The following is a 25,391-nucleotide window of genomic DNA, read 5'->3' on the forward strand; positions in this document are numbered from 1 at the left end:
TTTTAACATTCCGAATTTACGTTATATTTAATTTCACTAGCCCTAACATCAAAAAGCTAAAACAGTAATTTTCGTCAAATGTATTGATTGAAAATTGGAACACCTTAATTTAGCAACATATTGAATGGCATCCATCCAACCTACTTTCCTAGTGGGAGTTATCTATTGGCTGCTATAAAAAAAACCTAACATAGAACCTAACCTATCCGAGTCGCTTCTACTCCAAACCATCTTGCTCGCTCGTTTCACTCGCTCGCACGAATTTTATTTTATCTTTAGTACAAGTAAGTAAACATTAGGGTTCATAACTTTAGGTCTATTCATCTTTAGGAATAATCATTATTAGTTTTAGTAATATTAGAGCATTTAATGTTTTGTACAAGTAACCATTAGGATGTAAAGCTTTAGGTCTAGTAATCAATTCGGACATACAAGTTTAGCTGTCATGATATTAGGGCTAATGAAAATTATATCTAACGTTGGTAAGCCTAGTGAAATTAGCTTTTATGATATTCGGTCTAGTGAGGGTGAACCCAATATTATGCTAGCACAGTCAAGTAAAAAATGGTTCTATTATTTTTTATTTTAACAAAAATTTATTCATTCTTTACCTTACCAAAACTGGTAAGCTGTAAGTGATACCATATAAACATGAGAAAAACTTGACTCTTTTTTTCCAATCATAATTTTTCGCGCGCAGGATGTATGTAAGTACCTACTTGATATATGCATCTTACGTCCGTAAGAGAATTGTTTAGTATAAGCTAAGCTGTTGCCAGCTCTTGTTCTGTTGCAAAGTGGAATTTTAATCGAATACTTAATACCATTGTGTGATCGCTAAAAAATATCTATATGGACTTCCAATTGGTAATGCGTAACATTTAGGTAGGTACACTTAATAAGAAAGTAAAATACCTTTAATTGTCTCAATAACCTTTTTATAGTTAATGTAAACGTGTTGCCTACCCACATGATATAAAATTTAAAATATTATGCATCGTTTCACTTTGTGCAAATATATAGTATAGGTAAGTAGTTTATTTTTCTGCATATGAAACGTTAAGTTCAATAAACATGTTTTGCACATGAAACATTACGTTATGTCGTTATGCTTGAAAAAAAAAACCGGCCAAGTGCTAGTCGGACTTGCGCACGAAGGGTTCCATACCATTATATTTATTTACCCCTTAAATATTAATTTTATTTTAATTTAATTATTTATTTTTAAAGTAAATATCCGATTAAATATTATGTGAATATTTCAAGCGTCTACCTGATGCCTTTATTAATATCCAGAAAAAACGGCTAAAAAATCAAGTTTGTTTTATGGGAACCCCGCTTAAATATTTATTTTATTTTTAATATTTGTTGTTATAGCGGCAACAGAATCTGTGAAAATTTCAACTGTCTAGTTATCACGGTTCATATCAGGACAGACAGACGGACGGACAGCGGAATCTTAGTAATAGGGTCCCATTTTTACCCTTTGGGTACTGAACCCTAAAAAGACGTGGAAACATATAATTTTTTTAAAGACCACACATTTTGATATCAATTACTGAAACTGGTTTAAAATATCAAACATCTAACTAATTCACTGTGGAAGCCATGCTAACACCAAGCTATACTTAACCCCCCTTTTTCCATGCGGTCACTCGCGGTCAATGCTATCGGCACGGTATCAATACATACAGGGCGTCTCGTCTAAAGTTCTTAAAAATAAAAAACAAACCAAAGCTTGCGTGTTCTGACTCTGACTGGGAACATTTTTTGTGTGTATGTCAGTGTACCGTAGGTAACATTAAATCTGAATTTATAAATGGGTAAACATTACTAAGACTCAATGCGAAATCCTGGGAAGAGGTGTAAACGAGTTTGGTGGGGATTCTTATTCTCCATTGAGTCTGTTTTTGTGTCTGATTCAAAGAGTTTTGTAGCTATTGTACCGTCCCTCTCACTCTCGTGTTAAATAATATTAGCGTCAATGGGACGGCAAGATATGGAGTTCGTAGTATAGGGCCGTAGCACAGTATAACAAGTTTCCCTAGGGAACCGTAGTATTCAAACTGTGAATGCAAGATTGTGCCAAAAGTGGCGGTGAATACCCTCTAATTTACCTACCTACTTACTTATATTCTGAATTTTTTTTAAAGAAAACTTTCCCTTAATTCCATTACTTGTGCGTATTTTCTTTGACAACATAACAGCGATTAATAACCAACAGCAAATAAATTCGTCCAGTTGTGTTTTAAGCATTTTTGAAACGGCCAAATTTTTTCTAATTAATCGTTTGCTTATTCCTTAGATACTTTTTTACGCACAATGTACACGTTAATCAAAAAAACTTTTCATCGAGTTGGCAAAAAACTTTTTGTACGTAACTGCGTGACAAGCCAAGGACAAACCAAGTACATAAAAACCATTGAAGATATGGCTCATCCGAAATCTTTACCTTTACTTGGTACGAAATTAGATCTTATATTTGCTGGTGGGGGAACCAAGTAAGTTGTTTATTTCTAAGAAAAGATTTACTATACCTAACCTATGTATACTCAATATTCTTGCCTTATCATAGAAACCTCGTACCTCTTTCTCAGGTTGCATGAATACATTGATAAACGACACAAACAACTGGGACCCATATTCTATGAAAAATTAGAAGGTGACACAAAATTAGTTTTTGTAAGCGATCCTATGCTCATAAAATCAGTTTTTCTGAGCCTTGAAGGAAAGTATCCCGCTCATATATTACCTGAGCCATGGGTTTTATACGAAAAATTCTATGGATCCAAAAGAGGACTATTCTTCATGAATGGAGAAGAATGGTTAACTAATCGACGAATAATGAACAAACTTTTACTTCGCGAGGACTCTATTAAATGGATCGAAGAACCTGTGAAAAATACCGTAGAAAAGTTTGTTCAGTATTGGAAAACGGAAGTTAAAGATGGGACTGTTGCTAATTTAGAGTCCGATTTGTATAGATTGTCTACGGAAGGTAATAAAGATATTTATCATTTATTTAGTGAAAATAAAATTTTTTGCTCGACTGCACATTATTGGCTACCTACATGATTATTAGTAAGTTAGTTAATGTACCAGCAGAAGAAAATTTAGCCACCCTTTTATTTAGGATACTCATTCTAACTCAAATTGTAGGTGTGATATTTTTTTTTGGTATGGAATTACCATCTCATCATTCCAGCCTATACACGTCCCACTGCTGGGCACATGACAGTTCTCCTCCCAGTGCGGATTGGGGCGGCCCCCCCCCCCTAAATATACCGTACATAGGCGGGCCCATATATATATATATATATATATATATATATATATATATATATATATATATATATATAATGCATGTTACATGAATGGACTGCGTAGCGTGGGTACGTGTCTCATGATCACGTCACAGTATAACAAGTTTCCCTAGGGAAGACTTGTTATACTGTGATCACGTATTTGCTATTTTTGCAACGGTCAGACACTCTATGATCTGGTTACTTACTTAACTTACTGGTGACTTACCTAAATCTTTTTTTCAGTTATATTATCTATACTTATTGGCACTAACTCGTCGCTTAAATATAGCGCACATTACGAAGAACTTCTAACTATGCTCTCAGAAACTGTCAAAAAGATATTTCAAACCACGACCAAGTTATTTGGCTTGCCACTTAATCTTTGTCTTCGTTTAAACTTGAATGTCTGGAGAAATTTTAAGGAATCAGTGGATATGTCACTTTTACTAGGTAAATATAAAAAATAAAAAATATTACTTTTGTGTGCTTCTTTTTATACCTACAGAATTTTTTTTTTTAGCTCAAAAGCTTGTTTCTGAAATGTTACTGAAAAGAGATGACAATAACGGACTCGTTCATAAACTTCTAGCAGAAAACGTTAGTGATAACCTGATTATCAGAATCGTTGCAGATTTTATAATTGCTGCAGGGGATACGGTAAGGAGACAAACCTATGCCTGATTTTCACTTGAACGCAAAATATCACTATATATAGTTACTAGACTTTTAGTCATTTTTTTTTGCAGACTGCATACACATCAATTTGGAGTTTATTCCTACTGGCACAAAATGATGAAATATCACATGAAATACGGACAGGAAATATTGGCTACGTGAAAAATGTCGTAAAAGAGTCTATGAGATTATATCCTGTAGCGCCATTTTTGACAAGAATTTTGCCGAAGAATGATATTTTAGGTGACTTCCAGCTTCCCGAAAATGTAAGTTTGTGTCTTTTTTAACCGACTTCAAAAAAGGAGAAGGTTCTCAATTCGAGTGTATGTTTTTTTTGTATTACGCGATAACTCCGCCAATTGTAGGCCGAATTTCAAAATTCTTTTTTAGTTCTAAAGAACATAATTCCGAAGTGGTCCCATTGATACCAAATCAGGATCTGATGATGGGATCTTAGAGAAATTGAGGGCAACCCTCGAATTTATAAAACACACCTATAGCGATTTTGGCATTTTAACATCAAGTCAAGTATTTACATTCAGAAAGTATCATTTGGTGAACTGGACCCTGATAAACAAGACCGTAGGGACCAATACTCTAATATAAAATGATATAACTATTCTGTGTTTGAGCTTAATGGAATCGTTGAGTGTTGCAGTTTGGCTACAAAACACTAAAAAAAAAGTAGGAATATTTTTTTTTACATAAAATGGAACCGACTTCAAAAACCTTGAAAATATTTTTCTACTAGTTTGAAGTCGGTGCCTCAGCACGAGCCAGCAGGAGTGATTGAAACCCAATATATAGTATGTAGGCGAGGTAGACGACTATAATTCCACTCATGCTGATGCACCGACTTCAAACTAGTAGAAACTTATTGTTTTTTTGTTAAAAAAAAATTTATTCATAGTCATCCTATTAATATTATAAATGAGAAAATTTGTGAAGACCCAAATGTTTGTTACTCAATCACGCAATAACACTAACGGTTGAAGGGATTTCAATGAAACTTGGCATACAAATTTACATAGAGGATTGAAATATAGGCATACGATAATTAATATTCCAATAACGCGTTCCTGAAATAAATCCTGAAATATTTACAGTTTTAGTTTGCGAAATGAAACAGGTTGCCAAACGTTACGTTGCGAAAAGGCAGTACTCGGTCGTAGTGACGTCGTAGTAAATAACAATGAAAATCATAATGACTTTTCCTTTGAAAAGGTTCCATGGTGGCTCATGAATTAAATTCTATCACATTACTTTACTTTCATAATTACTTAACATGATGCCATTTTATTGATATTTATCACTCGTAAGTATCACATCACTGTACCATAATCCCCGAAGTTCAGTGCGTGCGTCGATTTTGGCCCTCTAGTATGAAGTCGAATTACTGCCTATATTGTATTGTGACTTTGTAGTATATGGCCTAAGCAATAGTAGGGGAGCCCACGTTGCTAATTCGGGATTTACTCGAGCGTCATAGAGACCTATTGGGTTGCGAAGCTTAAATGATAAAAAGAAAAAAAAACATATAATATATACCTTTTCATCGGTGGGGGGAACGGCTATAGATTTTCAAAAATGTAAAAAAAACTGTTGCATGGACATACTCGAGCGCGTCAGCAGGGCTACTACGAAACCCGAAGTTCGTGTCTTGCGGTCCCTCTGACACTTATACTATTTAATACGAGAGCGAGAGGGATGACACGATACCAACTTCGAGTTTCGTAGTAGCCCTGCTGGATCTAGTGTGACAATTCTTTAATGTCACTTTTGACGTTTGATAAGCAGGTTATAATTGATTGAAATCGTAAAAATATAAACATTGGATTAAAATATGTCAATAATCATGAATTCTTTTAAACTTATACGGAAGTTAAAATTAAACACTCATTCTGTAAATTACCGAACATTTAGTGTATTATATAACGGTGCAGTAATGGACAATTGTAGGGTAAATGATCAAGTGAAGTTAGTGCAGAGGACCAATATTCCGTGTAATATAACTAGTAAAAGAAACTTCTCATTTGAAGGCTTCGTGCAGTGGCAAGGGCAAACGTATGCCAGTATATCAAATAGCTCTCTAGTCCATTTGATGCAAGATGGCTTGTTATATGTTCATGATACAACAGGGCTCCCATGGTGGGCCACAATAATTACCTCTACAGTATTGTTAAGATCATTTATGACACTGCCTTTAACAATTTATACAAATCTAATTCTGGCTAAGGTGGAAAATATCAGTTTGGAATTGAAAGACTTGGTTGAAGAATTAAAGAGAGAAACAGCAATGGCAAAGAAGATGTACAAATTAACTAATAAGCAAGCCATCATTTTGTATAAAAGATCTCTTAAAAAACAATGGCGCAGTCTTATTGTAAGAGATAATTGTCACCCATTGAAAGCTAGCTTAGTGATGTGGGTACAAATTCCCATTTGGGTATGCATGTCATTTGCATTGAGGAATCTAGTGAACTGCCCATCTGGCGATCCAGCAGCTCTGGTGACCCTTATGGAGCTTGCAGCTGGAGGAATTGGTTGGATTCCAAACTTGACAGAGCCAGACCATTCATATATCTTGCCAGTTGCCTTTGGTATGACAAACCTAGCAGTTATTGAAATACAAAAAATGTCCAAGCTAAGGCAACCATCCAAAATTTACAATATTTTCACAAATATGTTCAGAGTATTTTCAATCATTATGATACCTGTGGCAGCCAGTGTCCCTTCATGCATGTGCCTTTACTGGGTAACTTCAAGCAGCTTTGGTATTGTCCAGAACTTATGTCTTCTATCTCCATCACTGAGGAGGAAACTGCGGATACCAGAAGCACCTAGTGAGCTGGAGCAACCTTATTCACATATGAAAGACGAAGTTAGACTTCTGTTGCAAAAGATTACACCTAAAAAGTATCAATAAAGACTTCAAATAGTATGTTGTGTTCTTTTTTTTACTATTTTTATAATACAACATCTTAGTGCATGAAAAGGCACTTGCAAGTGAGAGAATATTAAAATAAACTTACCTGAATGAAACAAATTGTAAAAAATCCATTACACATTAAATTAGAACTGCTTTACATAGGCATATTTCAGAATATTTCTACTACTTAAAAAAAATACAAATGAAAGAAAAACTACAAAAGTTTATGCTAAGCCTCATTAGAAAAAGAAATAATTTCTTGATGACTTACCAATCTACTTCAAAGACCATACATTTTATTATTTCAGACTCCAATAATAGCATCAATATACACATCAGGGCGAGATGAACAATACTTCAGTAAAGCTCATAAGTTCCTTCCCTATCGTTGGGATAGGAATGACCCAAGGAGAAAGGATCTTGTGAATCATGTGACATCAGCGTCTGTGCCGTTTGCTCTTGGTGCTAGGTCTTGCATAGGCAGGAAGATGGCTATGCTGCAACTTACTGAATTTATAACCCAGGTAAGTTTATTATTATTTTATGTAGGAAATCGAGTTACACCAGTAGGTATCATCATATGAGTATACACCTAGCCGTGGTGGCCTAGTGGTTTGACCTATTGCCTTTCAAGCAGAGGGTCATGGGTTCAAATCGCGGCTTGCACCTCTGAGTTTTTCAAAATTTATGTGCAGAATTACATTTGATTGAAATTTACCATGAAGTTTGTGGTGAAGGAAAACATCATGAGGAAACCTGCACCAACCTGCGAAGCAATTCAATGGCGAGTGTGAAGTTCCCAATCCGCACTGGGCCCCCGTGGGAACTATGGCTCAAGCTCTCTTGTCCTGAGAGGAGGCCTGTGCCCAGCAGTGGGACATATATAGGCTGGGATGATGATGGGGATGCACAATCATTACCCTTGGCCTTACCAGGCCTTCACACAAGGAAAAGGAAAAGGCACATACAGAGAAATATAAAAGGATTACTTACGTCTTTCAAGTCGCGTTTTTCAAAACAAAATCCTTCTCAGTGTAGCAGTCATCCCCATTCTTCGTTTTTTATTCCCGTGAAGCTGGGCCCGTGGCGTAATTTATTGCCTGGCCGGTTACTTTAACTAACATTAGCAAGTTGTCCAATATATAGCTAATTTTTATGCTTTTATGTAGTTGCTTACACTCACTTGTCAACACTTCTCAAAGAGTCAAGACTACACACGAATCATGAAGCTATCCTTAAATCTTAAGACAATTTAGTAACAAAATGTGGCTGATTTGTAAAGAAACAATTTTTTTTCACTAGAACAGACTGAAACTGAACCTTCACTTTGGTCAAACATAACTGCAGATCTAATTCAATTGTTTTTTTACAGATTGTTCACAATTTTGACTTGAAGTGTGGAAATGTTGCAAAAGTGAGTCCTGTAACTTCACAGGTGCTTGTGCCCAGTTGCCCCGTCGAACTTATTATATCCCAGAGGAATAAGTAAGACAAGATTTTTCAGGTAATGTAAACGAAAAATATGTAGTATTTTTTTCTTGAAGAACAATGAATTTTATTATGAAATATGACATTGGTATACCTAATACATTACAAGTTTAAAATAAATGATTGACAAGTAAATATAACAATGATCACTGATCATGCAAAATAATTTTAAGTCTATGTTATTCCATTATTATTATTATTATAATTTTGATTACTTATTTGAAAAATATCATGATAGTTGATAGTGGTTAAATGAAAAAAGGAGATAGAGTAGATAGAGTTGAGTTCTTAAAACCACAGATATAGCATGAATTAACATTTTTTACTTTAACTTAATTCTATGTAATGTAATGGTAAACAGTTTCTATCGAATTTGCACGCTTCCTTTGTTTGTTTTAATGTCAGCACAAGAATAAGAAACTCAGATAACCCATTTTTTTAATAGTAAAACAGTAATTGAAAAATGCATTTACATAAAAATAAAATTAATTTTTACCTAACTACGGCGCGAAAAAAAAACTAAGGCGAAGGGCAAAACCAAAAAGAGGGTTATTATGTATTTACCCTATGGCCAAGCAGTAAAGTATTGCCGTTATTTCTGTCCTGACTTTATTTCGGAAACAAAACAATTCGAACGGCTCTGTGACGAATCCCTGTATATTTTTTACTTACGTAGCAGTGGCGAGGCGCGGTAACATCTCGATTCCCACCGTGTTGCCTAAATGTTTTATGTGACGTTAGTGATAGCTGTGCACACTTACTGCAAGGTGTTGCATCCGAAGACGTATACCTACCTCACGCTTCTCTCACTCTGAGAGTTGCCTGACAAAAGTGTTCACTCCACGCCACTGTTACGTAGTCACAGTACAGTCAGCATCAAAAGTAGCTGTTCACTTTCGTACTTTATTCTTTTACAGCCACGTACTAAACGCCATGCAAGAATGTCAATGTGGCAATGCGACAGAGTAAAGTGATCCGCTACTTTTGATGCTGACTGTACGCACGTACATTAAACGAGCCTTCGAACTGAGGTTTACTCAACAATGTTCAGATTATGATATTGCATTTATCAAGTGTGAAATTGTTTTATTAAACTTAAGAAAAACTGTTGTGAAGCAATAAAAATTTGATTGTTGCAACCAATTTCATTGAATGTACTGAGACCAGGGTGGTTGAATGTAATGTTGACAGTGTTCGAGCATTCTGGAGAACTGTTAAACATAAAAACGCACAACTGCTATGTATAATCGAATGGTATCACCATTTTTATCAACCAGCATTAGGTCTCTATAACTTACCTATGTGTAAAAAAATCGGATTGAAGTGTAAATTAAAGATTTATTTTACAAGTTGTCTCACAATCATGCTTTTTATATCATCCAGCCATTGCTCCTTGTATTCCAAGTCAAGAATTGCACCAAAGGACCGCGCACGCTGCGTCTCGCACATTTTCCCCGTCAGCAAGTAAGCAACAGACTCCACACAAAGAAAACCCATACCCTCACACAAAGACCACACGTAAATTTTATCTGCACTCTCTGGAGTCAATTGAAATTGTAATATCGCACTACACAATAGACCTTTAAGCTTGTCAAACAGAAATCTGTCGGCAAGTAAAAGAACTTCCAAATTGGTTTCCAACTTTTCAGCTAAAGGAAAAACTTGAACGTCGCATTTTGAACTGTTCAAACCGAAATGCAAAAGAGTGAATAGGAACTCAAGCGCTGGTTTCGTAACGTTTTTTAGTCTCACGCATTTCTCTATGGACTCTTTGAACCATCCCATCAACATCGCACTGAAGACTTCCGAGTTCTGACAAAGGAATACTTTGTTCGCGCTCACCGTTGAAGAGTCGTCTAACTCAAAAGTGACTATATCGTCTGGTGATAAATTGTCTAGTACAGGATCATAACTAACGTAAATATGTTCTTTGAACCTATTTTCTAAAGATTTCGGATCTTTGATGTGAACATTACTAGCAAGTTTTGCTAAAGCAGTGACACAAACTTTCATGTCTTCTTTGGATTCCGATATAATGTTGAACAGGAAATTTAACGCGCCGCAGTCTATAAAATATTTTTTCAACGGCTTTTCAGTTCTGAAAAAAAAAAAAATATTGGGAAGGACAAAATAACAAGCAAAATAGTATGGACATATGATTTAGTGGATATAAATGGTTTCATTTCAAAATTATGAAGTAAAGTGCCACAACATGATGCAGTCTCACCTTACTACATAAGGAAGTGTAATAGATAAAGTCTGTTGCATCGCAGGGGTTCCCTTTAGAAGCTGGTAACTAATTTCGCCAATACCGTAACTTGATTCTGCTAGTATCGTCAATTGCGCCAGTAATTTTGAACTTAACCGCAAAATCTGAAATAATAAAAAGGTAAATAGAACATTAGAACCTAATCTATAAATTAAACTATTAAGGGGCTGTTTCACCATCCATTGATTAGTGTTAACTGGCGGTTAGGTGTAATGCCGTCTCTATTTGTTTTGTTCGAATAGACGGAGACGGCATCACATTTAACCGTCGGTTAACGCTCATCAATGGATGGTGAAACAGCCCCTAAACGTAGTAAAAGTGCTGCATAATTTACCTGCTTGCATTGTTGACATTTGGTAGGCGGATGTTTGGAGCTGACGGACATGTTATGTAATCTCAGCGCTAGCCTGTGTTTCAGTATACTCATGAGGCACAAGGCATTGCTGAAAACGTAATAATGCAATAAATATTAATGCAGATGCCTCGTTTATAGTGAGTGTCAATGTTAATGGCTAAAGAGTTTAAGCAAGAACATGCCAATCCATGGACTAAAAATAAATGTTTTTATCCAGTCGTTTATCGTTTATATACAAGTCACGTAAATGGCCCAGATAAATATGCACTATTTTAAAAGCTTTTATTTAACTTGCAATGTCTAATGTTTAATGTATGTACGTATCTATGTATGTGTGGGTCAAATCTTACAAGTTGAATTTGACCCATTTCCAGTGGTCGGATCGACTTGAAATTTGGCACACTTATGTAAATCTGGTGACAGAACAATAATCTGGCAGTGACATCCTGGACGTCCAGCCAGGATCGTCTCTGCAGGATGGAACTCCTTATCGGTAAATGTCATCGACGAAATTTGGTACAAAAATGTAGTATGACAATACAAATACAGTCACAAAAAGTAGTCAGCAAAAAAAGCTTGTATTAAAAATGATAACAAAAAAACTTTTCTTTACTTCTGGTAAGTATATAAACTATTTTCAGGACTGAGGACAGCTTAAGGCTGCGTTTCCACCAGAGATGTGCGAGGATGTGTTGCGTGGAATGTTTTTCATGAACCAATAGAAACGCTTCATTTATCTATCATCGCACAGCACATCTCTGGTGGAAGCGGAGCCTAATTGGTCTTTATAGAGCATAGAGCATACCTTAAAACTCTAGCAAGTATCCTGGCCGCTCTGCCCAAGGGTCTTTTACATTTTTCCACGTAGTCCAACAAAGCGTTCAAGCACTCTCGCCCCGTTAGCAGTTCCAGGGTGTGGTTGGAGACAGGCTCTTCGCGGATGGCACCGAGACTTTTGCAAGCACCGTGCGAGACACGGAACAGAAGCACTAGCACGCACGCTATGCGAGACGTTTTGGAGTTGGGCTCTAGTTTACCGGTGTTTTCTGGAATGGTAGTGGCGTGTTATTAGCTTGTGACGATCAGTCATGTAAGACCTGTTTCAAGATTCTTTGAAAAAGTTCACGTGACTAGTAATTGTGATGCTCATCAAACGAAGATAGTTTAAATTAGCGTATAAAACTCTTTAGAAGATCCAATAGCGCACCTTAAAGTGTGTTAGAATCCATTATTTGGAACTGACTGGTACGATGGACTGGATGCAGTGGATCCTAGTGTACAGAGGGATAACAAAATTTATCAACGAGTGGTGAAACAGGCAACTAAGTGGTTGTCATACTCGTAGTCGTTAAAGAACACCAATGTCAATAATATTAAGTAATTCATCCGAATTAAGTCCCACCCATCAGATATCTCATGGAAAATAAAAGAACACAAAGGAGATAATAAGAAGAGTGTATTGGTCTGAGACAAGACCAGTAAGCAGCAACCTAGACCTTCTTTGTTGGACTTGTGCTGACGTTTTCCAGTTACGGTTTCAGCCGACACTGTGTGTTAAGGGAACGTATATTTATGCTTAGGTACGTCATCCCATTCACATTTTGACCCTTTACAAGTCTTGATTGATGATGATGGTTGATTGGCACAGCAAACTGTCAAAATGCATAACTCAAGCATAAACGGACGTCCTTGGCGTCAATCCCCTCAATCGTCTCTAAAGGCGCTTACCGGCGAGCGGCTCGATGTCACGGCTCTCATCATCGTCCATGATGAGATCATCCAGAGAGTGCGCCACCTGCGCGGCGGTCAGTTCCCCCGCGCCCTCCGCCTCCCCCTCTGCCTCGCTGCACACCGGCGAGTAGCGCCCTGACACCTCCGAGTCTGAACTGTCTGTTGAATAAGGTGCGGTTAAGCGTTTAGAACTGCCGAAACGAAGGACGAGAAAGATCACCGGCCCACAAAACTTCAGCAAATAAGCTAGCTGAGTGTGTTTCAACCTTTTTTATCCTATTTTTTCGAAAACAGACAATTGGTTCGCCAATAAGTGCAAGCAAAGTAGGTAGGTCTTTGCTCCTTCGTTGTGTTTACGGTTCTACTTTACTTTTTAATTGGAAATCGCTCGCTCCGCTCGTGTTCATAATAGCGCCCTCCCCGTGAAAATATGCAAATACACCGGGAGATGGTGACACAAAATATTAGATGATTTGTACCAGTATGGCGTTTCTTCAGGGGTCTTGACAAAAAATAAAATTATGGTCAACGCTGGTACCGGCGGCACAATCGCGTAGGCATCAATCGAACGTGTCGGATAAAAAACGAGTGTCGAACGATTTGTACCACAAAAATGATTGTATTTTCCGATAGTCGATAAAAAAAAGATGTAGGCGGTAGCGTAATGCCATACTTCTCCGGTGTGGCTTACAGCCCGCCATAGAGACGCGAATACATTAATAAAAAAAAAAACATCAATTTGTTCCAGGCTAATTTTTGCACAGCTAATCATCGTCGAGTAGCCATTCACGAAATACACCATGCCATACTTTTCTGGCGGTTCCAAATGGCCGCCATACCGCCGCAAAGGAGTATTTTTTTTTCTTTCGCAAAACGATTTGTAATAATAATAATAATATGTAATATTGAGTCGCTGACTAAAGTTCCGACTAGTGACTTGAAAAAAATTGAACCGACTACAAAAAATATGAAAATATTTTTCTACCAGTCTGAAGTCGGTCGGTGCCTCAGCACGAGCCAGCTGGAGTGATTGAAGCCCAACATATAGTGCGTGATGAGGTAGATGATATTTTGTTATATAATTTTTTTTTCACGCTTTTTAGTGTAAATAAATAATCTAAGATACAATAGTTTAATATCAACTGCTCGTCACCTTTTACGAAAGATTGCTTTTTCAGATGTAGAGACGTTCATTATTGAGGAGTCCTGGTGCTTCACCACTCGTTTTACCATATGCATTACGAGGAGCATAAATTGCTTAGCAACTGTGTTAAAGTAATTAAAATTCAACCCATGAAATACTTGTTATTGAGTGGTAACTCCGATGGTCAACTGTGGTCTTCTCTTCATCATCAGTTCCACTTCACCAAATGATGATTTTCAAGAGCAAATGCACGAGTTACTACTAAATATATCCAATTTACTAAAGGTGTCCCTACAACATTTGAAGACTTCCCTCGATTTCCTTAAGATCCAATCATCAGATCCTGATTTGGTGCTTATGGGACCTAATTGAAGACACTCCTAGACGAACGCAAAAAAAACAAATCGTTTCATAAATGACGGTTCTGAGGTAACAAACAAAACAAAAAATAACCACCAAATTCATAACCTCCTCCTTTTTTGAAGTCGGTTAAAAAGGATTAAAAACAGGTTCCGTTATAGTCAGTTATTTTGAGACATATATCCAAATATAATAATTTTTATATTTGTAATAGTAGTGGGAATTAGTTTAAAACAATGTTACAATCACTTACCCTCATTAATACTTAAAGGAGAATTGGGCCCAGAGCTGTTTGGACTCCACTGATATTCTTTCCAATAAGGCGACCCCATACTGCTGCCTTCACCAGTGCTGACTCCAGACTCAGGACTCCAATCCAGCCTGGCTCGTTTACTGGATGAGAACTGGGGGCTGAACCCAGATTGGTTACCCTCAGAGTATGGGGAAAGGGGACTCTGAGCCCTGTCTGGACTCATTGCACTTCGAGATCCTGAACTGACATTTGGTGGCCATTCTGGGCTTTTAGGCTCCCAATAGACTCCTGCTGACCAGTCTTTGCTGGCCATTTTTATGCATTGTGCGCTCTGAAATAACAATATTGGTGTTTCATTAGTCATTAGTGCCATTACTGACTAAGACAACCTAACTAACTCTAATATCATAATGAGGGCCAATTGACAGACGAAATAACGCTAGATGGCGTTTGTAACGTAAGGTCCGTTTGACTTTATGGCCTTGCATGCAATTGGCTCATTTAGTTGAATAACTAAATAAAAGATGAACTAAATAGGAAATAGTTTTTTTTTGTACTGATTTATGGAGTGCAAAAATAGTAGATTATACAACAAGAGCATAAAACGAGTCATGTTACCCGAGGCGTTCACATAGCCATGATAGACGCGTCGAAGGGAAAATGGTTTAATGCTCGAGTTTTACACTCTGCTTTTCACTTCGATTGAGAGGAAATTAAATAGCAATAGTGGAAACAATTGTTCACTTACTAGGTAAGTACCTTTTATTTTTCATGCATTGCTATTGTATAATTATAAGTTTTTAGTTATATTGATTTGATTGATTTTTAGTTTAACATTATTTTATCATGACACCTGATTATTAGACGAAGATTTTACTTTATGCACTAGAGCATAATTAAAATGTTTTTTTGATTTTCAGTTTAACATAAATAAAAATTATTAAAAAAATATATTGAAACTTTTTTGTTTGTGGCTGTTGACACCTGATTACCTTGGTCTTAGACGAAGATTTTACTTTATGCACTAGAGCATAAAAAGTCATTTTACGTCGCCTAGATCCAGCATAAACACAAACTTTACGAGCATGAGAAGTGAAAAGAATATTTGTATTGTAAATAAGACCGTAACGTCAAACGTGCCTTACGATCCTTACGCCATCTAGCTATATTTCGCTTGTCAAGTAGAGCTCATTCTACTGTGGCGACGGTGACAAAAATATATAAATAGCTAAAACTGCGTCGTCTCGTCCACCGTGTCCCACTTTCTCATTTGAGCAACCAACGACATTTTAAAATCATCATCATCATCGTCTCGGCTTATTTAGGTCCGACTGCACGATTTCTCTCACAATTTTATAATTTCTCTAGGTTTTATTCATGACCTAAGAGCTATTTAAGATTCAACTCTTCAACACTATTTTATTGAACTGGAATTAATTTATAACTGCCTCAAATTACACGACGAATTTATATTTTTACTTTTTTACTAGTTACGGTTTTAGTTACCGCCAAAGGTTCGGTTTCGGCCAAAAAACAGCCGAACCTTTCGGCTGAGCCGAAACTTTATCGTACTTTTTTAGGGTAGTTTAATTTAGATCCAGTCTCACTATCTATGTATGACAATGTTAAATTTCGATTTGATAAAAGTGAAACCCTGAAATATTAGGCCAGCGAGATGTTTCATTATTCATATAGGTATCTAGAAAGAAAGACCCACTTTATTGAACGTTTTAATTACGTTTATATAAGGTTCGTTTTCGGTTTCGGCCACTTTCGGCAAAAAAAATGTTTCGGTCGGGCACTTATTTTTATTACTAATTACCATAATCAAAACAAATTGAAAGTACCTTATTCAATATGACAGGACTTCTCGACCTCCCTCTTTTGAGACACTTCCGGCGAGGGCGCGCGCTGTCATCGTCGCTTTGACTATCATCGGACGCGTCGCTATCCACGGCATCCACGAAACCGACTATCATGTTATCCCTCTCAATAACCACCTTCAATTCATCCTCATTCTTAGATGACGACGGTCCACGGCGTCTTAGAAATAAATTGGATTTTCCTTCATCAACACTACGACTGGCTTGTTCAGTGGGGGGTTTAACATCAGTGGCATCTTCAACTTTGCATCCCACAAGAGCCTCACTCAATAGATTAGTGTTCTCCAAATTGTCGTGCTCAAAATCCATAGTCGCGACATATGTGGTGAGCTCATCGGTCAGCAGGTTTATGAGGCCCTTGCTGACCAGAATTTGGAAAGCTGCAAGGTAACAAAATCACTTTTATAATTACTTCGCAACGTGCAGCTCAGCGTTTCTCAAATTTTATTATGACCAGAAAATAAAAAATAAAACTAGTTAAAAAAATTAACTTCCTCAAGTCACCAGGATGTGTTACAAGAATGTCTTGATTGAAATGCAATTAACGTAGTTTAAGGGGCTAACCGAGGTTCTCATAGATTTTTGACAAGTTTTGAATCGTCTCTCCTACTTTTGCACTACAGATAGAATTATAAGTCAAACGGCTATCGGTTCTTAAATTTTTTATCTCCATTTTTGTCTACCGGATTTTGAAAAAAATGAATACTTAATTTTGTATGATTTTTTTAAAAACATTGTCTGAAAAAAAAAAAACACTTATTTCGTATCACTATTGACGTGAAAGATCTAACATATACAAAATCTACATATTTGGGTTCGTCTTTGACGTCTCTAAAAACTGGGGTTTTCATTTGAAACTAATTAACACAAAAGTTATGGCCAGAAAACCAGTTTTTTGGCCTAAAATTCTTCCACTTTGATGCCAAATATCTTGAAAATAATTTATTTTGAAGTAAATATGGGATACTATATTGCTTAAAGCCGTTGTTGTTAATATAATAAGCTACAAAAAACATTAGAAAACTAAGGAATTCAGATTGAAGGTCATTGGGGCATGGGATCCCCTTTAAGAACGCGAAAATGATTCTCGCTTGTCAGTGATTGAATTTTTTGCAAAAAAAAAATGCGCTACATCATTACCAGCCTAACTCACATGTGTCATCGAAGACGTACTGCAGCAGCGCACGCATGGCGTCGGGGCTGACGCGCGCCGCTTCCAGTAATAGAGGAAGCCCACCGCAGTGCCGGAGACGAGACCGGTTCACAGACTCCCCGCTGAGCTGGGCCAGAGCTCGTGCGGCGCATTCTGTCTTCTGCCAGTACGATACCTCTGCAGCAATTAAAAAATATTCAAGCACTGTATCCAAACTTCCGAACTAATAATAAATAATGTAGCTATTAATATACTTTTCACACCTCTTCGTCAGAAAAGTAACTTTTCATCTTTCCTGTTCGGAAAGTTTAATTTTCATGGGTAGCCGGGTGGAAAATTGCGTTTTCATCTCTAGGGTGGAAAGTATATTTATTTTTTATTTTTCGATTAGTCACGGAGTCGAAGATAATTGAGTTACGTCGTAGCTTATATACAACACTGGAGGTTGAACGCAGAACATCCGTTTGAAACAAGAAATTTGATCTTTATTACGTCACGAACATATTCCATCTCTTTCTTTAGTTAGGTTAAGAAAGAGATGGAAGTCATTCGTGAAATGTGAAAGAAAGAGATGGAATATATACATAAGTAATAAAGGTCAAACTTCTTCGTTCGGCGTTCAACCTCTAGCTTTGTAGGTATATAAAGCTCCTTGGTCGTGACCAACTCGATTTTTTTTTATAGTCGGCCGTGGCAAGTTGCCATGTCGAAAAGGTACCGTTGGAGGTTGGATATAAGTAAATGCAATTTACTGAATACTAAATACCGAAATTCAATTTATTATTATTCTCATTTTTTGTACTATTTTACTTTCCTCACAGTCGAAATGAAAAGTAGTGTCTAACTCGGGTGAAATTACCCATTTCCCCTCGAACTATTGGCGCTCGAACGATCTCAGGTGAAATGAGTCACTTTCCACCCTTGGTTATCAATCTACTATGGTAATAATAACAATTGTTATGGTTTTCATAATTGCATACTCTACTTTTTCTTAATTTCCGTTTTCTTCCTTTCATTAAAAAAATTGAATCCCCATTTTTTTTACGGAAACCGTTTTTAAATGTTATATTATATACCTACTTTCACTCCAACAATTTTTACGAATCAAATGATACCTCACATGTTGAAAATCGATCAGTCATTATAGGCTACAGAGAAAACCAAAGAAATGGACACACATACATACATTTTTCATCATACTTGCTCGTCAATGATGTTATTCCATGCCTGTATACTAAAGGACAATGGTTATGACTTTAGTTTTAAAAAGTTAGTAGGTACTTGCGTCATTTCAGACTAAAGAGGTTTCAAGTCAGCCAACGTTTTATTACATCTTTAAAACTTAGCTAGCTACGAGTATAACTCAATTTTACACCATAAAAATTTGCCCCGCTTCATGAAACTTCGTTATTTTTATATTTTTCATCACATTTGCTTGTAAACAGTGTCGTAACATGCAGGATACCTTAGTTGCAACACCCCAAATAAAACCCTCGACCTTAATGTGCTTGTCATTCCTTCAGAAAAGTAACTTTTCCTCCCTGACGAGAGGGAGCAAAGTGCAACTTTTCTGTTCAAGGCTTTCCTAAGCGATTTATTCCAAATGCATTTTTTTTAAGTTGATAATTAATAAACCACGCCTTTGTCTTGTCTGTGCTGGTTGCTCTTTAAGTATATTTAGACTTTTTTGTTCAAGTTTCTTAATGCTCTGTGTGAAAAAGTTGTATGAGCCACATAAGCGTTTTATCAATAACATAAGCATCCAAAAGTCCCAACCCTAATCATCATCTATGTAACTTCCAATGGAAACATCCTTAAAATGAGTTTCAAACTTCTTTTAACTTTTTCTCAAAAGTGTAATACTTAGCATGATGTGAATTGTCCCGTGATATTTATTTATTTATTTAAATTTATTTAGCATGTGTAGGTTTAATGTTTAAAAATAAAAGTATTAGTTTTGTATTAGATAGCTCATTTAACGCATATTTAGGATCTATGTCTATGCTTAACTCAATACCTGCCATAAGCACCCTTTTGCTACGGATTGACACATATTAGTATAGATTAGCGTATATAGCAGCGGGTTTCTTATTTCTACCTAACTAGTATTAAGTACCTTCTAGGTGTATCAAATCGTTGTAAATTTGATTTTAACACAAACAACAGTCTAGACTTATTGCTATACAGGGCGAATTTGCGTCAACTAAGTATGTTTAACGAACGTATTAAGGTTCATAAGTTAATACATTTTTGTAACTAACTTTTATTTCCGACTGTACTTTTCATTAATGATCCGTCAACTATTCAACGAGTCGGCTTTAAAGAGCCGAAACTCGGTAACTAACTCACCTTCCGGTTCCATCATCAGGTCAGCTCGATAGTAAGTATCATAGTATTGCATTGTCACCGAACTTACATGTCTGTCAAATTTTAGCTTAATTGGAAACCGATACGTGGTTTTAATTAAGCTTCTATTGAAGATTACACCCACACAAACATTAAAAAGAAACAAAGGTACTAACATGGCAAGTAAAATAAAGCTTGTAAAAATGATGCTAACATACGTACGTTAGTTCCATTTTTACACGTTGGTACGTATATTTAAACATACATGTTACACTTTTGCGTTGTCTGAATATACTGTAAAAGTTACGATTACCAGAGGTTCCTGATTTCTATGTATAAAAGTATTTTGCAAGCTATAAATTATGTGAATGGTTGTTTAATATGCATAGTATAAATCTGCTACAACTTAATTAGAGACTAGATAGTTATCTTATGATATTTTAAATCAAAATAAAGCTTAAAATCAAATGTAATTAATTACGACGATTTCGCCTACGAAAATGACTCTTTGTTGCATGCAACCATCCATCAGCTAAGCGTTCTCACTGTCACCGCCATTTTAGACACATAAAACGTCAGAGCTAGGATACAATCCCAGCCAGTCATTTTGAATTTGACCAATCACGTTTATTTGTTTTGGGTAATAGAAAATCGGCCGATATATTAGTAATTTCTTATTGGTACTACAAGCCAGGTGCATGCATAGTTGGAATAATTGCCCCGTTTAAACTGGAATTTTGTAGGAAACTCGCGTTCTATGCTTTTTTCGTTTGCTGGTTAAATGTATATAAAACAATCTTCTTGAAGCATTCTGCAACTGCACTACTAGCACTAGTTACCTACACTTGCATAATAGTTTAGCCATATTCAGTTCAATTCAAGTAAAGTAGGACCAATTTAGTAACATTTGCCACTAAAGAATAAAATGAGGTTATACCTGAATTTTTCACCAGCACTCTCACAAGACATTCAACAAGTCCAGCAGTGCCCAGGAGAGGTCGGCAAGATGACAAGTAGCACAAGTTCATGAGGCATTTTAAAGCAACAGATTCATATGTCTTTGTCAATGCTACTAGGCATTGGTATCCCCTGCCATCACCTTGAATCTGAAACATCCATAATCCATATGCTAATATTATGAATGTAAGTGTGTGTGTTTGTATGTTTGTCCTTATTTCACACCACAATGGAGCAACGGATCAACGTGATTTTTGGAGTAAAGATAGTTTATGGGCCAGAGTGACATAGGCTACTTTTTATCCTGAAAAAAGGCGCATTTCCTGAGGGAACAGCGCGCGATAACTGAAACACACATTCTGAAGCCGCGGGTAAAAGCTAGTATTACATAAAGTTTCAATATTACCCTAGACATTTTATACAGTCGTGGCCCACTAATTAAGAACAGCCTTAATATTATACATATATACTTTTTATAAAACTGCTAAGTTGTATTTTAATATTGAAACTTTTATTTATATTGTTTAACTATTACTTAATTTAAATATCTATGAAGTTGATTAAAACAAGTTTTAACAGCAAAAAATTTATAGATAATAATAAAAAAAGACATTTGAAATTAACTTATCCCATGACATAGAAAAATAAACTGACACACTAATTAAGAACGGAAATGAAAACACATGAATTACAAAGGTCATTGCTGAAGTTATGTTAATAACGAGCTTGCCAGGGACCTGTTGAGCGGCAAAGATGAAGTGACAAGGCTAAAACGCTGGCAAATACTCAAGCTAGACGAGAGAGAATGAAGTCTACTCTTCAAGAAAGAGGAGTGTGCTCGATGGAGTACCCCTCTTAAAAGTTAATTGAACTCACACATTATCTGATTATGGCTGTAGCATAGCTGATTGCAGATTTGAAAAAAAAAAAAAAAAAAAAAAAAACTGGTGTTTCTGATGGAAGCATCAGAACTAGGGTTTTTACCCATTTTTATAAACTTCTCAAGCACGTTATAATAATAGAATAGCTGAGAAACAGAAAGCCAAGTGACATGTTGGCTCTTTTCAACTGTTTTAGAAGTTACAAGCATTCAAACCCACTGTTCTTAATTAGAGTGCCAGTTATAATATACTTAAAATCGTAACAAGTTTATAAATCATCAGCCATCAATAGGTTTGCGAACTAATGTGTGTGAACAAAAGTATTTTGCTAGTACCTGGATTCATGATAAATCTTTGAGTAACATTAATTATTTTTATTGTGCTGAATTTTGCAAATAATAGTTGTCTGTTCTGTATCGAGTTATCTAAAACGTGTTTGTCCTTAATTAGTGGGCCACGACTGTATTATGGACCTTACTTAAGCCTCTGTATGTTTTGGTTACCAATGCTTTACTATGTAAATATGTCATAGACAAAACAAGTTTGGTTGCCTACAGGCAAACAAATAAACAACAATAAGTAAAAGTGGACATGTACAGATGTTCACCCTTACTTATTGTTGTTTATTTATTTAATTACAATTACTAACAAAGACATAAACCCTTATTTGTAATTAGAAAAAAAAAAATATTACCTGTTCCGCACACAAAACAGAAGCATGAGTAGTAAAGTACCCCAAGCATTTAAGTATACCACATATTAATTCTTCTTGACTCTTTCTTAGTCCTTCACCTTCTTTAGATGAGTTGCAAGTTGACTTGATCACACCAGCCGTCTCACACTCTGTTGTGAGCAGGATGGCTATACACCTTACAGCATTCAGACTGAGCATCTCATCTCTTTTCTCTTGCACCATCCACAGTTGCCTGAAATAATAAATTAAATATTTGAACATTTAGCATAAATGATACATAAATGTGGAAAATATCACACAATAGGAGCGAGAAAATAATTCTAATTGGAAAGTGGATGTAAACAGGTGCTATAGTGACTGTTTTGAAATTACCTTATAGCCCTTACAGCCATGGTCAAAGTTGGATAAGAAGTATTCTTGTCTCTCCCTTCAATCAATGTGATAAGTGCTGTTACCACCCCATGGTTATGCAAGCTCTCGGCATTGCAAGTCTTTTGAGCCAAGTTCCCAATGACACGACAAGCTCGGCCCACAATGCTGTCCCGGCAGACAGTTTTCAAGATAGACACTAGAGGTCCAAAGTAATTTAGCTGACCAACCTATGTTTAAGGAACAAGATATAAGAATAAAATTTACATCAATATAATTTTTCATACTTAAGTGTTTTAGCACCCGACGCAAAAAGAGGGGTGTTATACGTTTAACCGCTATGTGTGTCTGTCTGTGGCACCATAGCTCTTAAACAGGTGGAACGATTTGAATGCGTTTTTTTTATTTGAAATCAGGTTTTCTGTCGATGGTTCTTAGACATGTTTCATCAAAATCGGTTTAGCCATTTTTGAGATATTGAATTGAAGTGACAGTCGGGGGTTTTCCAACTTTTTGTTGGTTAGGTTATGTTTTCACATATTGTTGCTTTAATTTGATAGTGACGTATTTCAAAATGTACTGCACTAGAATTTTGAGTTGTGTCACTATCAATATTATTTTTTTGACCTAATTTGAATTATATTTGAAGCGATACTCACCGCTAAACTACTTTCTTCCTCAAGGCAACAGTTTCCCAATATACTTAAAGTTAAATCAAGAATTCTTTCGTTAGGTTTTCGCAAATGGGGCAGCAAATACTCTAATCCTCCGCAATCTCGAAAAAGTTGAATGCCATTGTCATTTATTATGACTTTACTTCTTATTTTCAGGAGGGTATCGTGGACGCGGCTTGATGAAGTAGATTTCAAACCGTCTATTGTGGATTTAACATAGTTATTGTCCATTTTAAAACAAATAAATACAATAAGAAACAAATTTAATCCAACCCCATTTTGACATTTAAACTGCTGGAGATAGATAAATAACTACTAACTGACGTTGGGTTGGGTGTCTTGGGTGATTGACTGACACTTCTAGACATACTACTCTTTGTTCTAGACACTACAGTACATATTTACCGGCACGGACAATACCGACATGGAAATACCGGCACGATATTTCCTGTACAAGCCCATAGAAAGTGAGGGGCTACTACGAAACACGCAAATCAATTCACTCGCGTATTAAATGACATAAGCGTCAGCGGGACAGCAGCAGGACTACTACGAAACTCGAAACTCGAAGTTCGTGTCGTGCGGTCTCTCTGAGACTTATACTATTTAATACGAAAGCGAGAGGGATGGTACGGTCGTGCGGTCCCTCTGATACTTATATTATTTAACATGAGAGCGAGACGGACGGTAGTATACGAACTTCGATTTTTTTAGTAGCCCTGCTGTTGCCTCTGCCTGTGTCAAACCGATAAGAGTATCTATGGGCGTGTACTCGAAATATCATGCCGGTATTTTCATTTCGGTATAGTACAGCCGGGAAATAGTGTCACCCTGACGTTGATTAAGTTGACAACTTTGACAATACAATTTTTTTAGATATTCCTACGTTTTTTATGTTTCATTTCAGCTAGATATTAATATGATGAATATAAAAGAGATCTACGAACTCGTAAAAAATTTTTTTCGACTCACTTCTCATGCTCATAAAGTTCGTGTTTATGCTGAATCTAGGCGACATAAAATGACTTTTAATGCTCTAGTGCATAAAGTATTAATGCTCTAGTGCATAAAGTAAAATCTTCGTCTAAGACCAAGGCAGTCAGGTGTAAACAGCCACAATCAAAAAAGTTTCTACATATTTTTTTTAATAATTTTTAGTTTATATTTAAACCTATCAAAATAAACCTATTGGTTAATAATTAATATTTCTAATTATATCAGCAATGCATGAAAAGTAAAAGGTGCGTAGTAAGTGAACAATGTTTCCACAATTGTTATTTCATGTCCTCGCAATCGAAGTGAAAAGCAGTGTAAAACTCGAGTACCTACCCATTTTACCCGAGACGTTCTTATAGCCACCCGAGCCGGTACGGCTCATTGTATGCTCTTGTTGTACAATCTACTATTGTTAGATTCTAATCTTTAATTTACATTCTAATCCACATTATAAATGTTTAAGACCCAAAATATTATTTTCGTAAATAATAAAACATTTATAAAATTGGATTTTGGAATATTATTGTATTTTTTATTTCAATTCCAATTTTTTATGTTACTTTTACGGTCATCCCGTAAAACCTATATCGAAAATACAAACTGAAATATAGATGCACAGGAAAACCAGAAAGATAAGACCAGCGCTGGGAATCGAACCCAGGTCCTCGGCATTCCATGCCGTGTGCTATACCGCTACACCACCGCTGGACAACGATACAGACACGAATTTCTCCTATGCACCTAAAAAAAAAACAAAATACAAAGAAAAAACAAAAAAAATACAAAATAAAAAATACAAAAAGATTCCAAAAAACCAATCTTAATTTGATAGCTTAATAACGATATCTCTTGTCCGGGTGAGCGGTCAGTTCCGACGATGTAGTGCCGAAAAGTTTCTCAATGAGGGCTACGGCATAGATGTCGCTAGT

The 25,391-nt window shown here is 36.2% G+C and overlaps 3 protein-coding genes across 6 annotated transcripts; 2 read left to right on the forward strand and 1 right to left on the reverse strand.

The window, feature by feature from the left end:
* The first annotated feature begins 572 nt into the window (after positions 1 to 572).
* On the forward strand, positions 573 to 9,758 carry LOC141437475 (cytochrome P450 315a1, mitochondrial-like). 3 transcript variants are annotated; one of them, XM_074100881.1, is made up of 9 exons: positions 573 to 885; positions 2,306 to 2,501; positions 2,598 to 2,998; positions 3,549 to 3,755; positions 3,826 to 3,962; positions 4,052 to 4,246; positions 7,218 to 7,433; positions 8,282 to 8,413; positions 9,315 to 9,758. In XM_074100881.1, the coding sequence occupies exons 2-8, from the start codon at positions 2,323 to 2,325 to the stop codon at positions 8,396 to 8,398; spliced, it is 1,452 nt and encodes a 483-aa protein (XP_073956982.1). In that variant the 5' UTR covers positions 573 to 885; positions 2,306 to 2,322; the 3' UTR covers positions 8,399 to 8,413; positions 9,315 to 9,758. The 3 variants fall into 3 exon arrangements, with proteins under 3 accessions (XP_073956982.1, XP_073956980.1, XP_073956981.1); XM_074100879.1 differs by having other exon boundaries at positions 8,282 to 9,758; XM_074100880.1 differs by lacking the exon at positions 573 to 885 and adding an exon at positions 953 to 1,028 and having other exon boundaries at positions 8,282 to 9,758.
* LOC141437476 (cytochrome c oxidase assembly protein COX18, mitochondrial) lies at positions 5,630 to 6,921 on the forward strand. Its single transcript, XM_074100882.1, has one exon. The coding sequence runs from the start codon at positions 5,824 to 5,826 to the stop codon at positions 6,904 to 6,906; it is 1,083 nt and encodes a 360-aa protein (XP_073956983.1). The 5' UTR covers positions 5,630 to 5,823; the 3' UTR covers positions 6,907 to 6,921.
* Positions 8,822 to 23,843, reverse strand: Rnb (BTB/POZ domain-containing protein Rnb). Of its 2 annotated transcripts, XM_074100877.1 has the most exons (12): positions 23,452 to 23,843; positions 22,796 to 23,022; positions 22,424 to 22,655; positions 20,829 to 20,997; positions 17,546 to 17,722; positions 16,357 to 16,772; positions 14,510 to 14,840; positions 12,750 to 12,911; positions 11,827 to 12,067; positions 11,001 to 11,109; positions 10,625 to 10,770; positions 8,822 to 10,495 (listed from the first exon to the last, which is right to left on the reverse strand). In XM_074100877.1, the coding sequence occupies exons 1-12, from the start codon at positions 23,695 to 23,697 to the stop codon at positions 9,736 to 9,738; spliced, it is 3,216 nt and encodes a 1,071-aa protein (XP_073956978.1). In that variant the 5' UTR covers positions 23,698 to 23,843; the 3' UTR covers positions 8,822 to 9,735. The 2 variants fall into 2 exon arrangements, with proteins under 2 accessions (XP_073956978.1, XP_073956979.1); XM_074100878.1 differs by lacking the exon at positions 22,796 to 23,022 and having other exon boundaries at positions 23,452 to 23,542.
* Positions 23,844 to 25,391: the final 1,548 nt, after the last annotated feature.

Source organism: Choristoneura fumiferana, chromosome 17, assembly GCF_025370935.1.
Source record: "Choristoneura fumiferana chromosome 17, NRCan_CFum_1, whole genome shotgun sequence".
NCBI classification, from domain to species: Eukaryota; Metazoa; Arthropoda; class Insecta; order Lepidoptera; family Tortricidae; genus Choristoneura; species Choristoneura fumiferana.

Excerpts from the sequence above, each read along its gene's own strand:
- LOC141437475 (XM_074100879.1), top strand. The coding sequence starts at position 2,323 with ATGTACACGTTAATCAAAAAAACTTTTCATCGAGTTGGCAAAAAACTT. Across the intron at positions 3,756-3,825 it reads GGATATGTCACTTTTACTAG|CTCAAAAGCTTGTTTCTGAA; the intron begins GTAAATATAAAA and ends TTTTTTTTTTAG. Across the intron at positions 3,963-4,051 it reads TAATTGCTGCAGGGGATACG|ACTGCATACACATCAATTTG; the intron begins GTAAGGAGACAA and ends TTTTTTTTGCAG.
- LOC141437476 (XM_074100882.1), top strand. The coding sequence starts at position 5,824 with ATGTCAATAATCATGAATTCTTTTAAACTTATACGGAAGTTAAAATTA.
- Rnb (XM_074100877.1), bottom strand. The coding sequence starts at position 23,697 with ATGGACAATAACTATGTTAAATCCACAATAGACGGTTTGAAATCTACT. Across the intron at positions 23,023-23,451 it reads AGGAAGAAAGTAGTTTAGCG|GTTGGTCAGCTAAATTACTT; the intron begins GTGAGTATCGCT and ends CCTTAAACATAG. Across the intron at positions 12,068-12,749 it reads TGACATCGAGCCGCTCGCCG|AAAACACCGGTAAACTAGAG; the intron begins GTAAGCGCCTTT and ends CTACCATTCCAG.